We start from the raw sequence: 15852 nt of genomic DNA on the forward strand, positions 1-15852 counted from the left end.
CCCTGTTGTTAATAGACTTTCCCAATTTACACCCAATATTACATGGTATATTACCCACAATTGTTGTGCACTACAGGAAATCACATTCACCTCACCTTAAAAATCTGCACTCAGTATTTTAGATTTAATCAGGAATAAGTTGGGGTACTTTATGATAAAACAGTGGTGGGTAACCAAGCATCAATAAGTCTTTAAAATATAAATTGAAATACTGCAGGGATGCACAAAATTAAGACATATTCAACAGTTCTTATAGTTAATGAAAAGAACACTGCTCGCCTTACTTTAACAGAAATAAACCCATCAAATGATGTGGTGTTTTCTGTGGCCCTTAATGTAATCCGCTGATCATTTTAAATCATAATCAAAATACTGTAATAACAGTATTCTGAATGGAAATAATTACCTTGATTTGATTGGCTGAAAGTTGATAAATTAAATATTACTTATTTGATTGCATATATTTGATTGGTCACCTTGTTACTACATAATGCATACTACCAATTAAAACTGAGCTATTTATTAAACTGTACTTTGATTGGACGTTATTTCAGCCAATGATATCTCAACTTACTAATTAAATCTGACTTTTTTAGAGAAGAATACATTATTAATCAAACAATAAAAAATCGGTTAAAAATTATAATTTAATAAATAAATAAATAATCATGTTTTATCAACAACATTTTCTTATCTTGTGTATCCGTTGCTATCACTTTGAGCATTAAACAGACTTGAAATTGTGACTGTATTCAGTGATGCTGTGGTTGTAATAGTACATTGCTTTCTAAACCTTTTGTATTTCTTGTTGTTTCCCTGTTTGGTCTTAGTGCTAAATTATTGTCCTTCATTTATTTTGTATTGGCTAACAATGATTGTATTAAAAAATTGTTTTTAAAGGATAAAATTAATCTGTGTAATTGTTTTTTAATTGTTTGGTTGTAGTTATTTTGTATTCAAGAATTTTTATACTTCAAACTGTGTATAACAATAATAGCTTCCACGCAAGAAGAAACATAATGTCCTGGGATAGAATACCACATTATCACGAATCATTTAAAAATATATTACAAATAATATTTCTATGGTCACGCTATACCATATGAGAAGTTTTATTCCAGACCTATAACAAATAGACCTTGTTTATGGTTTTAAAACAAATACTGTCTTTGGTTTTTTTTTCCTTTTTGTTATCAACAAAAATGCCACTGTCATATTTTACAGCTATTTAGCAGGTGATTCTTTTGACTGTCCTCATGTGATTATTATTGTGTATTATTTTTGTTTTTATTTTTAGGATATGGGTAAAGAAGAAGGCAAGAACCTGACTCCAAAACAGTGTGCTGTCGTTGACATGGCACTGGATAAGATAAAGGTGTGTACTATTATACAAGGTGTCACATGCAACAACATAATAATAATCAAGAATTGGGTTGGAAATACAATTCTATTTTGAGAACGGAGAGGGCGTGCTTTCGACCTCTTTGATCAAGCACCCTCTCTGTTAACACGATCACATTAAGTTGAAGACAATTTTCTTATATGTTCACAACAAAATGTGTTCTTCCACGAGGATGTATGAAAGAATTAATACTACAGTATCACAACTATCAAAATGATGCATGCATTGTGTTGTGGATCGTAAAAACAAAAGTTTACAACTCTTTGGTCCTGTAATTTTTTTAACCATATCGGCTTCAACTAAAGAATAGTATTGTTTCTTGTCATTTATTACAGTCGTACTTCCATGCATCCGGTAGCGGTCTTAGAAAAGCATTTTTAGAGAGAAGTGAAGAGCTGCAGTCACTACGATACGCTCTCTCCTTGTACACACAAACCACAGATACGTTAATAAAGACGTTTGTCAAGAACCAAACAAATCAAGGTAGGGTACAAGATTCTGACCTTTCCATTTTAAAACTTTACAATTAATAGATCCATGTTGAAATTTTGAAAGCTCTAGAAGAAAATGGGATGACATAAAACAATGAAGAAAGTCTAAGAGTAAATGAAATTTCCTAGGTACAGTATAAAAAGTAAAGTAATCTGTGGTGACCTATGACCTATTCTCAGGGTAAGACCATTGTTCTTTATACAATTGTTCTTTTGTTATGTATACACTATCTTAATTAGCCAAACAATATCCCTCCAAAGTTCTAAGTTATGCCAAAACTTTACAGAAAATTAAGGTAAGTAGTATAAAGTTTACTGTTTATACATTTTGTCTTTCTAAAGTTAAGCCATGGTTTTTCCAACATTCCAATAGCATCTGAGTATTTGTGTTTACTGTACAATACAAATAGTAGTCTAAAACTTCATAAAATATAATCGTTTTATGTATACTTTTTACTAAAATAGTCATTCGGAAAAATCGTATTGAGGCAACAGGTAAAACACTCATTTTAAAATTAGTTTGGTATTGTTGTTTACTAAATCTAACAATTATAACAGTTTTAAAATTGAAAAAAAAATCTCACGATAATATCAACACAATTCTAAGGTTTAATGTTTTTTTTTATTTCTTTATTTGATGTAAAAATATTCTTTAAAATGTTATTTTTCCTGTATCATTACAAAATAAATTGTAGTATTGTGTTGATCTGTTTCTTTCTCTTTTTTACAAAGCTTTTCTACTTCAATAAAGCGTTGTTCTACTTATAAGTACTATAATTAAGGACTTATACAGTATTACAAATGTTGTAGGACAATGATGCATAATTTTACTCTGAATAGTGTATTTCATATGAGCAAAGGTCAAATACCTTCAAATTGAGTCCCTGCCACTACAACTCTGCTGACCACGATATACACTAAGTACTAGGGATATTGTAAACATTTAAATAGGACCTTTTAAGTCTAGTGTGCACTAGCAAACCTTACTTGTCCACTCGAGCAAAGTTTGGCAAAAAAAGTTTTTCCAAACTTTGCTAGGGTAGACCAGTTGAAAAACTTCAGAAAACTGCAGAAAACTAGTTTTCAGCAGTTAGGTTGTGTCTGGAGAAACTAGTGCTAAGGTTTATAAACTCAACAGTTCTTAGGTGCTTTGTAGTCAACTGATTCTCCAGATAGAATAACAGATAAAAAACAGCCTCCATTAACTTCTGAAATCACAAACTTTGGCAAACAGTGTCAAACTTAGCATTCACAAAAAAGTTTGGTGAAGTTTGCTAGTGTAGCTTTAGTGTTTGGAGGTAGCAGGAGCCATTATTTGTATCAAGAAATCAAATGTAGTAGCACTTTTCCCACAAGAGACATAGCCAGATAAAAAGCTCTGTTGATGACTTTGTTTGGATTGGATTGAAAAAATACTGCTATTGCCTGTAGAACATTTTTGTTTAAATAATTCTTTGTCATTTCAATCAAGAAACTCTACAAGTTCTTTATAGATATACTACCTCATTTTCAATAATTTAATCTGAATAATAAAGTAAAAATGAGAAGATGAAGATTGGATTTTCTTCTAACTGGTGCCGCTTTTATTGTAATATCTTTACTATTGTCTTTTGATTTTTGTCAATTTTTAAATGCATAAGCAGGTGCACCGACACATGTCTTTGCTTATTAACGATGGATGAATTAAACCAATTCTTAAAGTCAATATATTAATGTTGTACGTTCCAATAACAAAAATAAATGTATACAACTTTTTTTCTTTTTTGTTTTTTCTGCTTGCATTTGTTTAATGTTAAACATGTGTAACTGTGTAATTTTGTTGTCAAAGCAATAATAATATTGCTGAATAGCATCACTCTAAATAACACGATAAATAATTAAACAAACTTAAATTTCCAGATTTTTGTTTTGAACATTACACTAGAAAAAAGTGCCAATAAATGGAGAAGCTAACATGTGAATAGAAAACTGAAACAACACCTCTAAAACAGCTCCTCCTCCTCAACCAAAGTTGAATTAGAACTAGATAAAGATAATTTTGCCTAGAGATATGATCTTGTGATTCCTCCAAACCAGTGTTGAGTCATTTTTGCTTGCCTCAAACTAGTCTACTAATCTCTTGCCGCAATCAGTGCTAGAGTTGTGACATGGAATGTTGGCTGTGTTTACTTGGGTTCTTATTGCTCTTTTTGACTGCATTCTTGTCGGCAATATGAGTGTTTTCACTTGATCTTTGATAAGTAAGATTGTGCATGATGTCTATAGTATACGGATAAAGTAAATAACTCTCTTCCATTTGTTGGTATAACTAGTGTACATGAGCTGTGTGTTTTGTGCCAGTTATTCTACAAGTTCTATTGCAGTGTTTTGTGTTAAAACTGTTTCTACAGTTGTTGTTTCTCACGCTTTTTATGTTTTTATTCTGACAAACATTTATCACTACAATGTATGCAAATTAGGTATGTTTATTATGACATTGTAATATTTCATTACACGTTTGAATAGAACGGAAAAAAGTTGAAGAAGAAGAGCCTCCGCCACCAGGTAAATTTAAAATGTATTTGTACTAAATCATATCAAAATAGAAACTGAATTGTAGCAACACAATTTAACTAAGGTTCTAATGTATAATAATAATATGCTTTATTTAAACACGAAAACTTGGCTCAATTGACAGTTGTTTTTCTGCAAGGCCGTGTATAAAAACAAAAAGTTCACAAACAAAAATCTTAACTACAATACATTATACTGAAATATAAATACTAATAAACAATCTTAACTTCTGTTTTTGATGTTCATTTATGCTTTAAAATAACTACTGAATAGATTAAAAATATGTAGCTAAAGAAATTAAAAATTGAGTGACAAAAATGAAAGGTGTTTGGCAACCTTTTTACAGTATACATGACTATGATGTGTACACGATTTCAGTATAGTTTTATTCCCTGTACTTTAATTTATGATTACTTATTCCAACTAAAGATGAGAAAAAGAAAAAGAAGAGGAAAAAGAAAAAAGAGAAAGAGGGTGAAGCAAAGGCAGAACCAGGTAAATGAATACTGTAGCTGGTTTTGTAAAATGTCTTTGCTAACTAACAACATGGAATAATCTACTAGGAGTAGTAGGCTAATGTTCCAATAGTATATACAACAGTTACTCAAAAACTAATTTTGTCCCTAGCATTTGAAAAAAAATGTAAACTTTGCAAGTGTACGTATAGTATTAAATAATTTATTTGGGTTTAAAGTAATTAGTAACATATTTTTCTTTTATTGTAAAATAGAAGCCAAACCAGCTGAACCTGGACCAACAGGTATGAAATGCCTTGTTATAATAAACATAACATATTTTTATGTTTCAAATTTTAACAATTTTCTATTTAGTGGCCTTTAGAAAATGATGCTGGGTCTCTCAGTGTAGCTTGGTGAAAATCTTATTTTCAACTTAATTATGTAAAAATAATTTACAAAATCAAAATATACAGTTTTACAGGTTTCTTTTACTTTTCCCCTGATTAAGATTAAAAATATGCCTATTTTCTAATCTACCATTTAATTGAAATTTGTCACAGTATGATTAATTTAATAAAAAAATTAAATCTTGATTTAAAAAAATTAGACATATACAAACGTTTATTTCTTTTAAAATTTAAAAACAGTTGACTTGACTCCATTGACAGGTATCGTAACACTGCTTCTTGCTTTTAAGATATATATATATAAATTACGTATAAAAGAAAAGCTATAGTGTAACTTAATGTTGTTATAGATATAAATATAATGTGCACATGTAAATATTTGTACATTTTGATACTGCTACAGCACAATTTAAAATTCTTTTATTAAACAATGAATACATTATTATGTAATGTATATAGATTTAAATATTTGGCTACAGTAGATGGCCATACAGCAGAGCACATTGTCTGGGTGCATTGTTTGCTTGCAGGATCAAGCGGCTTTGCTTATAGCTACATAGTACTATATATCAATATGATACACACCATTTGTGACCAGCTTTGGTCCGGGTGCATGGGCATATCCCTATTGCTTTGTGTATTTAAACAAAAAAATCTATTCTAAAAGCTCTAGTGTGCCTTTCAAAATGTAAAATTTATTAAAACAATGAATACATTATAGAAAAATAATTATTCTAAAGTGCCCTGTTTGTTAAAACAATTATTGCTTTTTCCAAAATGTCATCAATAGTTTAGAAAAAAGAGTGACTGTGTTTTTGTACCATTTTAATATTACGTAAGCTATGCAAAATAATTCTTGTGGCTAATTCACAACTTGATAACATAATCATTAATTCGTATTCTAATTATTATTTTATTATTTGTATTAAAAATAGATTTAGCACTATCCGATTCGACAGGGCCAAAAGGTAAACAGCAACCCCTTTAATTTGTTGTTTATGTTACCATACAACATGAAAGATCACACTGACAATGTTCCAAAACATTCCTGTATATATTCCGGTTTTTAGCCAAACTTCATTATTCTTTACATATGATATTCTACACATTATATTTCATAAAACCTTTTACACTTACATATTATATATGTTTAACAGTTTTATGACTGTTCAACATTTAACTGTGAACAAACCTGGTGATCTCAAACATTTTTTTTTCACATTTACATAGTAACACTATTCTACACTATAATTGTAACAATATTCTTAAATTAAATTTAAAGAAAAATTAAACAAAACATATGTAATATACAAGTGGTATATGGTTTAATAATTATTTTTGATTTGTATTGTATTTTTTAATAGTACCATTTGAAATAATAGAAAAGATTGAACCAACAGGTAAAATGCATTATTTATTACAAACAAGTAGTCATTTTAAACTAAAGACTTGATTTTTATAATAAATAACTATATCCCAGTGCATGACAAAATCTACATTACATTGTAGCATTAAAATTTAATTTAATTTTCTGATTAGACAAACTAGATTTGTTATTGTTTCTTTGAATGACCGTTTGGGAGGAAATACTTAGAAACACTCAAAACCAAGTGAAATGTTCAAATATGTTTGAGAAAACATAATCTATACAAATTAGTAACTATAATAATAATAATAACTATAATAATATTAGAATTAGAATTTCTTCTATGCCTGTAAATGTATATTAATAAATTTAAATAAATATTTATTTTTCTATCATACTATAGTAAACATACAAGGATTAGCTCCGCCAGGTAACATAATTATCAGTATTATGTTGTGGATAATTTGATGTTGATTTAAGGTTTTTTTAGCTATGTTTTTGATAACTGTCTGTAGCAATCTGAACTTCATATACTTTATCTTGTTACAATAAGAAAACATGTCAGATATAGAATAATCTGGATGTTTTAACTACTCACTTTTTTGTTGTAAAAGCAAAAATTGTTATTGTTAAAAGTGATTCTTAAATAAACTCTACTGTTTTCAAATTTAGTACATATTTTAATTCACTTTCTTCGTGTAAAGTGTTGACTCTTTGCTTTGACTTTAACAGCATTGCAATTGTGGAGCACGTCTATTGCTTTGTATTTTATTGGAGAAGTTACATGTTTTTCGTTTTTAAAGATGTAATCTTAATCTTTGTTTTGTTCTAAAACTGGACATTCAATCAATTTGAATGTTTTCTCTACTGTACATTTACATTCATATTCACTAATATTTCTAACATCAGTTGAGTAAGAATATGTCAAATTGTTCTTGAGCTACTTTACAAACTTTAATTACAATTTGGCTTTAGTAAAATGGTTGGCTGTGTGTAATTGAAATTGTTGATACAAAAAACAGGTTTGTGCCTTTTGATTTATTTTGGATGCAAATCTACCTTGCCAGGCAACTGTATGATAATAGTATCGGATTTATTCCTTTATAGAATTCCTTCTAAATATGTAGGTGTGGAAAAAGGTTTGTAAACATTCATCTGTTTAAATAAAAATGTGTCTGATTTTATCAACCAATATACTAAGGTTGCTTTCCATACTAAAGTTTCCGTAAAGTCCACAACAATGAAATAACATCCAACACACTTAATATCATAACTTGGTTGGAAAACTTTCTTTAAAAAAGTAAGTATAGCTTTGATATTTAAGCTTTTAACTAACCAAACAATATTCTTATTTGTTTTACAGAAAATGTCATTTTTTGTATAAAGAGTAAATTTAAGTGTATGCTTGATAAGTGTACTAATTTTAAATTTCATTGTTTCAAGTTGTATAAAGTACTATTAATCATTAAAATTATCTTTTTTTTGTATGTACAAAATTTTATCACAAATTTTATGCGATGTTGCACAAGCTGAAATACAATTGTCAATGTTCACATGGAATGCTGGTTTGGAAAGTATGTTGTGTGGTAACAAATTACAAATACAATTTTAGTAGCATTCCTGCTGCCAACTGCACCATAGTGCACTTACTGCTGTTTTTTTCTGGGAACCATGGACAGACCAGAAGAGAACCTACTCCTTGGCTTTAACTGTTAACATTTTAACTGTTAACATATAACCTGGTCATCTCAAACAGTTTTTTAACTGTTAAACTGTTAACATTTAACTGTGAACATATAACCTGGTCATCTCAAACAGTTTGTAACTGTTAACATTTAACTGTAACATTAACCTGGTCATCTCAAACTTTAACTGTGTTAAATTACTATTCATTAAATGCTAACTGGAACTATTTTTCTTTTTCAGATTTACCAAGTACGTCTGATGGTGTAGGAGAGGTATCTATTCAAGTTGATTTATTCACTCATCCAGGAACAGGAGAACATAAAGTAACAGTCAAAGGTATGCATGATTCTCAACAACCTTTTGAACTTTTATCTTCACTATACACCAAAAAATGAAAATAATAGATAATACTAAATAATTAATTGGTGACAATGGCTAAGACTGCTTTTGTGCTTTCCTGGCAGCTAGTGACTATGATTTTATATTTTCTCCTTGCGTCGTGTTTGTTTAATTTGTTGATTTGTATTATATTTTGTAAAATGTATCTTTTGCCTGAATAAATAATAATAATAAAGTATATTGTAATAACTGTAGAATGAAATCTTTGGATATTCCATTTTAGTTGTTGCTGCACATGACTTGAAGTGGCATACAACGAGTATGTTCCGACCGTTCGTAGAAGTTAATATGATTGGGCCGCATCTCAGTGATAAAAGACGCAAGCATTCCACAAAATCAAAGAGCAACAACTGGGCTCCAAAATACAATGAAACTTTCCACTTGTAAGTATCATCCATCTTTGTTTTTTTAATATGTAGCATCAAATATTTCCTTTGATTTTTAATCTGTATAATTATATAAAAACTATTTTGGAACATTTTAAATCATTCTTGGGCCAGGTGAAGCTTTACACTACTATGCTTGGAAATGTGTAGCTGTAAAACAGCCAACAGTTGGAAAATGTTGTACAGCTCAGTAAAAAATTTATGGAGCAACAGAATGTTCTGACAAGGCAATATAACAACATGATTTTGAGCTAGCCTTGTCAAGATATCAACTCGTAGCAGTCTTTTTATCTTATGTCTGGCTGCGACAAACTTCAACAGTACTGTGTTATGTACATATTCTCTGTGTTGTGTGTTTCTGTTAAGGGGCGTGGAACTGATAGTGTTGCAGCCATAGATAAACCCTTTGATCTCCAGAGCTCAGCATCCTGTTGTTAGATTGCCTTAGTTTTAATCACAACATTACATTGATTGTATAAAGAAACAAATTTATGAATTTCTTTTCAATTGTCTAGTATTCTTGGGAATGAAGATGAGCCAGATGCTTATGAATTGAACATTTGTGTAAAGGATTACTGCTTTGCGCGTGAAGATCACCTGATAGGAATTGGCATACTCCAACTACGTGACATCGTTGAACCTGGAAGCTGTGCATGCTGGACTTCCTTAGGTAAAAGTCTTTACATGAACGACACCGGCTGGACTATACTACGAATACTCTCACAGCGGACCAACGACGAAGTTGCAAGGGAGTTTGTCAGGTTGAAGTCAGAATGCAGATCTGTTGGTGGCGAGCCTTAACATTTCTAAAACATTCATTAATCACATGATCATGTCGTGGATAAACATGTTATGTAATCAATGTGTCATGTGATCAACATGTTACGTGATTAATGCATCATGTAAAGCAACGTGCTAGGTGATCAATGTGTTTGATCAATATATTATGTAATCAATAAAGACCAACATGTTCCACTAATGTCATGTGATCAACATGTCATGTGATTATTGATCCATGTATCATGTGATCAATGTATCATGTGATCAATTGTGATTATATTAATAGAAGAAAACCAGTACGCACAAGTGGTTACCGTGAAAGCACTTCATGCACGTATACAGAATAGTCGGAAAATGTATGCGGACACACGGCCAACCGCAACCAATTCATGTAACCGACTCCTGTTGGTTACGTATCTCAACACAGCTGTTCATAGCCAATGATTGGCTGTTTGAAAAGTGTAGATATGTGGCTAAATACGTGGAATTGTTTCGACTGAAATAAAGGAATAAAGTAGATCCTGATAATAACTGTTGGATAACTGCTTTGAATTCAAACAGGTTGTTGAATATCTACATGTATATCAACAGCTTAATATTATTTACCAAATACTTTTATCAACTATTAAAAACATATTACCAAGGTTTTCATTGCTACTTGAGCACCGATTTTCTAATTGTATTTTCTATATTTGACTTAATTTTCAGTGCATTTAGATTTTAAAGTTGAATGGAAGTATTTAGTTGGATGTTCAATCCATAATTAATGTTAACACTTTGTAAGCTATGGTTTCACTTTAGTATGTCTTTGGCATTCTATACATGGTATTTAGTAGTAGCATTTTATAACACACCTGAATGTATCCAATTTGATTGGTTGATTGATGTACAGTAACCATGAACCTGTAGCTTTATGATGATCTTAAATTTCTATTAAAAACAGCCTGTTTGTTTAAAACATTTTTAGATTTGTGTTATGAATAGTGAAACACCCCAACAACCAAAATGCAGCGTCTGTTATTTTTCTAACCCAAAATCTGAGCTGCACCAACACCTTTTTGTTTTGACCCAGCCTTTAGCATCCGAGTCAAAATTTCACATTTGTTTTAAATTTAGATTACAATTTACTTTAGGACATTTAGGTGTGTTATAAAAGAAATTGTTTATATTCGTTGAATGGAGAAAACATTTTCATTCGTTGACATATTTTACTGTTCCATCTTATTAAATATGGAACAGTCAAATCTTTCAGCTTATGATAATATTCTCTCCATTCAGTCCATAAAGAAGTAATGCATCCCTTCATATACATAGATATATGTATATACTTATATATTATATAAATAATAATGCACAGAAGAGAATGAAAGTGAAAAGGTATGAGTTCGAGTCCGACTCGACTCCAAATAGAGGTGAATGCTTCATCATAAGACCTTCTGCTATGTTTAATATTCAAATATATAAATACAGTATATATATATAAATATAAAATTATAATTATAGTAATTTATAGGTTAATTCATCATTAAATAATGAGTTAATTAATCATCAGTAAATAATGAATATTTTAATTGAAAGTGGATGCAGGATGTAATTGGTCGGAAGCTAAAATGTTGTGGTTTTTTTATGCATCTACATAATACCAAATTGCTACACAATCCACATAGCAAGTTATTGATATATTAGGAAGCTTTGTTTTTGTGACGATCTAACCTAGGCCAAGTAAGTCAATTAATGTCGGTCGTCGTCTGGCCCTAGAAACAATCAAAACTGTGTCGAGGTGATGAACGAGGAAACACGTTCCTGCGTGCGCACAGTGAATTAACGCGTCATACATTCGTCGTCGCGAAACGAAAGCTCCCTATTACAGTATGGCAAATTGTTGTCATTATTTACAGTTTTCCAAATCAAATCTCAATTAAGAAAAATGATAACGATGTGTCAATTAAAGGCCAATATATGATATTCCTTGTCATCATGAAAAAATCACAATATACTTGAAGAATTCAAGACTTCATTACCTACAAAAATATGTTATTGTGTACCTGTACTCTGGGTGCATCGAGCAGATATAATAGAAATGTGCATTGTATCTGGGGTGTTGTGTAGATGTGCAATTGGAAAACCACCACCAAATATAGTGCAACTAGGAGGCTGTAAGTACCAAATAAGGCTGCTTAAGCGAATGTACGTGCAATATCGGTGTAGATCAGAGAGTATATTATATGATAGCATTGCAATAAATGTTTATAATGACAAATCATAAAAACACCTCATTTTACTTAATAATTGTATTTCATTGATATATTTACACTATACAAATACATGATGCTAGACTATTAAGTAGATAGTTTTGTATTAAGGTGATTGTTTATTCCAAAAATTGTAAATATTACGTTTACTTATATTATTGTTAATAAGATGAATTGTATTGTAGCATTTGTTGATTGGATGTTTTTTTAAGATATGATATATATTTGTTTTTTTGTCACAGTCTGTTTTTTTTTCAGTCTATGCATTCCTGTATTTTCCCTTTATGCAATGGTTTTGCATATTACTCAAGATAATCACAATTACACGGGTCGACGACAACGTTAATTTAACTAACATTCAATGTTACATGTTTTCTGTATTGAAAGTGCCTACTCTCTAACACACTTGTTGAGTAATAGGAACCAACTACTGTTTTATTGTACCCATCTCAACAAGTTGTGCTTACTATGTATATTTTAAGTTATAAAAAGCATGCTTATTACGTTACTAAAATGTAACCAACATTAACGGTTAAAAAAAACAGACAAAAATAATTTTAATACAGTATATGAATATGATACATATAGCATTCCAGTCATAATTTATACATTAAGATGTACAAATCTTTGGTTATATACAATATGATATGTTTAATAGATATTTATAGAGTACAACACAACTGACAACTGTGGTTATAACTTCTGAGAGGTGGGACTATGTATTTATTAGTTTTCATCGCATTTTAAGCTTAGCCACATAGCATATGACACAGGCTTTTATACAAAGTGTTGTTTGTGTGTAAAACAAATATTTTTTATTTCAAGAGTAGGTTTTTTTTTTTTTTAAAGCATTTGCATATTATGTGCGACTTGTATGCTATACGGCATAATGAATATCTCAGTTTGTATGACATAATTGTATTTCTATCCGTCTTTATTTTTGTGTTTATTTTTATTGACAATTCATGTACTCAACTTATCTAACATAGCTTTAGTTAATTCATTGTCAAATAAACTACATTTAAACTGTTAAACTGTTTTTTGTAATATCACAGTAATTTTAACTTGGTCCTATGACCCCCATACGATGTAACACAGTATATGTGCACATAACGTTAGTGTATAACAATTTATGGGGGCATATGTTGGTAACACTATAATATGTGCACATATAGCCATTATATCGAATAATAAATTAATTAAAATAATAAAAATGTCAATATTTTGAAAAATGTTCCCCTTTATTTGAAATTTTTATTAAAAATTTACCACTTTTCTATGGCCCTATAAGATGATGATAACACAATATATGCGCATATATGGCAATATTGCATAATTATTGAATTAAAAAGATGGATATTTTGAACAATTTTCGAAAAAATCCCTGTAGGCCTACTAACAGTACAGGGAAATTTTCGAAAAATAGAAAATTTCCGACCCTTTTATTTTTTTTAAATAACTAGTTACTATGGCCCTATAAGATGATGATAACACAATATATGTGCATATGTCAATATTATCGCATAATTATTGAATTTAAAAAAGTGGATATTTTGGGCATTTTTCGAAAAAATCCCTGTACTATAGCACAGGGATTTTTTTTAAAAGATTTTTAAGAAAATTTTCGACCCTTTTATTTTTGGACAAAACTGCTTAATATGGCTCTATAAGATGCTCTAAAGCAATATATACCCATATTATTGCATAATAATTGAAATTGAAAAAGTCGATATTTTGGGCATTTTTCGAAAAATCCCTGTACTATAGCACAGGGATTTTTTCGAAAAATGGCAAAATTTCGACCCTTTTATTTCTCGACAAAACTGCTTAATATGGCTCTATAAGATGCTACAAAGCAATATATACCCATATTATTGCATAATAATTGAATTTTAAAAAGTCGATATTTTGGGCATTTTTCGAAAAATCCCTGTACTATAGTACAGGGATTTTTTTTTATAAATGGCAAAATTTCGACCATTTTATTTTTCGACAAAACTGCTTAATATGGCTCTATAAGATGCTACAAAGCAATATATACCCATATTATTGCATAATAATTGAATTTTAAAAAGTCGATATTTTTGGCATAGTACAGGGATTTTTTTTTTAAAATGGCAAAATTTCGACCCTTTTATTTCTCGACAAAACTGCTTAATATGGCTCTATAAGATGCTATAAAGCAATATATACCCATATTATTGCATAATAATTGAATTTTAAAAAGTCGATATTTTGGGCATTTTTCAGAAAATCCCTGTACTATAGTACAGGGATTTTTTTCAAAAAATGGCAGAATTTTGACCCTTTTATTTTTCGACAAAACTGCTTAATATGGCTCTATAAGATGCTACAAAGCAATATATACCCATAATATTGCATAATAATTGAATTTTAAAAAGTCGATATTTTGGGCATTTTTCGAAAAAATCCCTGTACTATAGCACAGGGATTTTTTCGAAAAATGGCAAAATTTCGACCCTTTTATTTCTCGACAAAACTGCTTAATATGGCTCTATAAGATGCTATAAAGCAATATATACCTATATTATTGCATAATAATTGAATTTTAAAAAGTCGATATTTTGGGCATTTTTCAGAAAATCCCTGTACTATAGTACAGGGATCTCTTTCAAAAAATGGCAGAATTTTGACCCTTTTATTTTTCGACAAAACTGATTAATATGGCTCTATAAGATGCTACAAAGCAATATATACCCATATTATTGCATAATAATTGAATTTTAAAAAGTCAATATTTTGGGCATAGTACAGGGATTTTTTTTTAAAAATGGCAAAATTTCGACCCTTTAATTTCTCGACAAAACTGCTTAATATGGCTCTATAAGATGCTATAAAGCAATATATACCCATATTATTGCATAATAATTGAATTTTAAAAAGTCGATATTTTGGGCATTTTTCAGAAAATCCCTGTACTATAGTACAGGGATTTTTTTCAAAAAATGGCAGAATTTTGACCCTTTTATTTTTCGACAAAACTGCTTAATATGGCTCTATAAGATGCTACAAAGCAATATATACCCATATTATTGCATAATAATTGAATTTTAAAAAGTCGATACTTTGGGCATTTTTCGAAAAAATTCCTGTACTATAGCACAGGGATTTTTTCAAAAAATGGCAAAATTTCGACCCTTTTATTTTTCGACAAAACTGCTTAATATGGCTCTATAAGATGCTACAAAGCAATATATACCCATATTATTGCATAATAATTGAATTTTAAAAAGTCGATATTTTGGGCATTTTTCGAAAAATCCCTGTACTATAGTACAGGGATTTTTTTTTATAAATGGCAAAATTTCGACCATTTTATTTTTCGACAAAACTGCTTAATATGGCTCTATAAGATGCTATAAAGCAATATATACCCATATTATTGCATAATAATTGAATTTTAAAAAGTCGATATTTTTGGCATAGTACAGGGATTTTTTTTTAAAAATGGCAAAATTTCGACCCTTTTATTTCTCGACAAAACTGCTTAATATGGCTCTATAAGATGCTATAAAGCAATATATACCCATATTATTGCATAATAATTGAATTTTAAAAAGTCGATATTTTGGGCATTTTTCAGAAAATCCCTGTACTATAGTACAGGGATTTCTTTCAAAAAATGGCAGAATTTTGACCCTTTTATTTTTC

General features: G+C 29.8%; 1 protein-coding gene across 9 annotated transcripts in view; it reads left to right on the top strand.

The window, feature by feature from the left end:
- LOC144854438 (protein unc-13 homolog B-like) overlaps positions 1–13214 on the top strand; it is a 128360-nt gene extending 115146 nt beyond the window's left edge. For 7 of the 9 annotated variants that reach the window (XM_078712396.1, XM_078712402.1, XM_078712400.1 and 4 more), the window contains 13 exons: positions 1298–1375; positions 1738–1885; positions 2359–2388; positions 4399–4437; positions 4876–4941; positions 5177–5206; positions 5552–5572; positions 6247–6279; positions 6676–6711; positions 7081–7107; positions 8604–8699; positions 8986–9145; positions 9664–13214. In XM_078712396.1, the coding sequence (XP_078568522.1) occupies positions 1298–1375; positions 1738–1885; positions 2359–2388; positions 4399–4437; positions 4876–4941; positions 5177–5206; positions 5552–5572; positions 6247–6279; positions 6676–6711; positions 7081–7107; positions 8604–8699; positions 8986–9145; positions 9664–9949 (1050 nt within the window). In that variant the 3' untranslated portion in view covers positions 9950–13214. The remainder of the gene's footprint in view (positions 1–1297; positions 1376–1737; positions 1886–2358; positions 2389–4398; positions 4438–4875; positions 4942–5176; positions 5207–5551; positions 5573–6246; positions 6280–6675; positions 6712–7080; positions 7108–8603; positions 8700–8985; positions 9146–9663) is intronic. The other 2 variants (XM_078712398.1, XM_078712404.1) reach the window with 2 other exon arrangements.
- The last annotated feature ends 2638 nt before the right edge of the window (positions 13215–15852 follow it).

The sequence above is a fragment of the Antedon bifida genome, chromosome 10, assembly GCF_963402885.1.
Source record: "Antedon bifida chromosome 10, ecAntBifi1.1, whole genome shotgun sequence".
NCBI lineage: Eukaryota > Metazoa > Echinodermata > Crinoidea > Comatulida > Antedonidae > Antedon > Antedon bifida.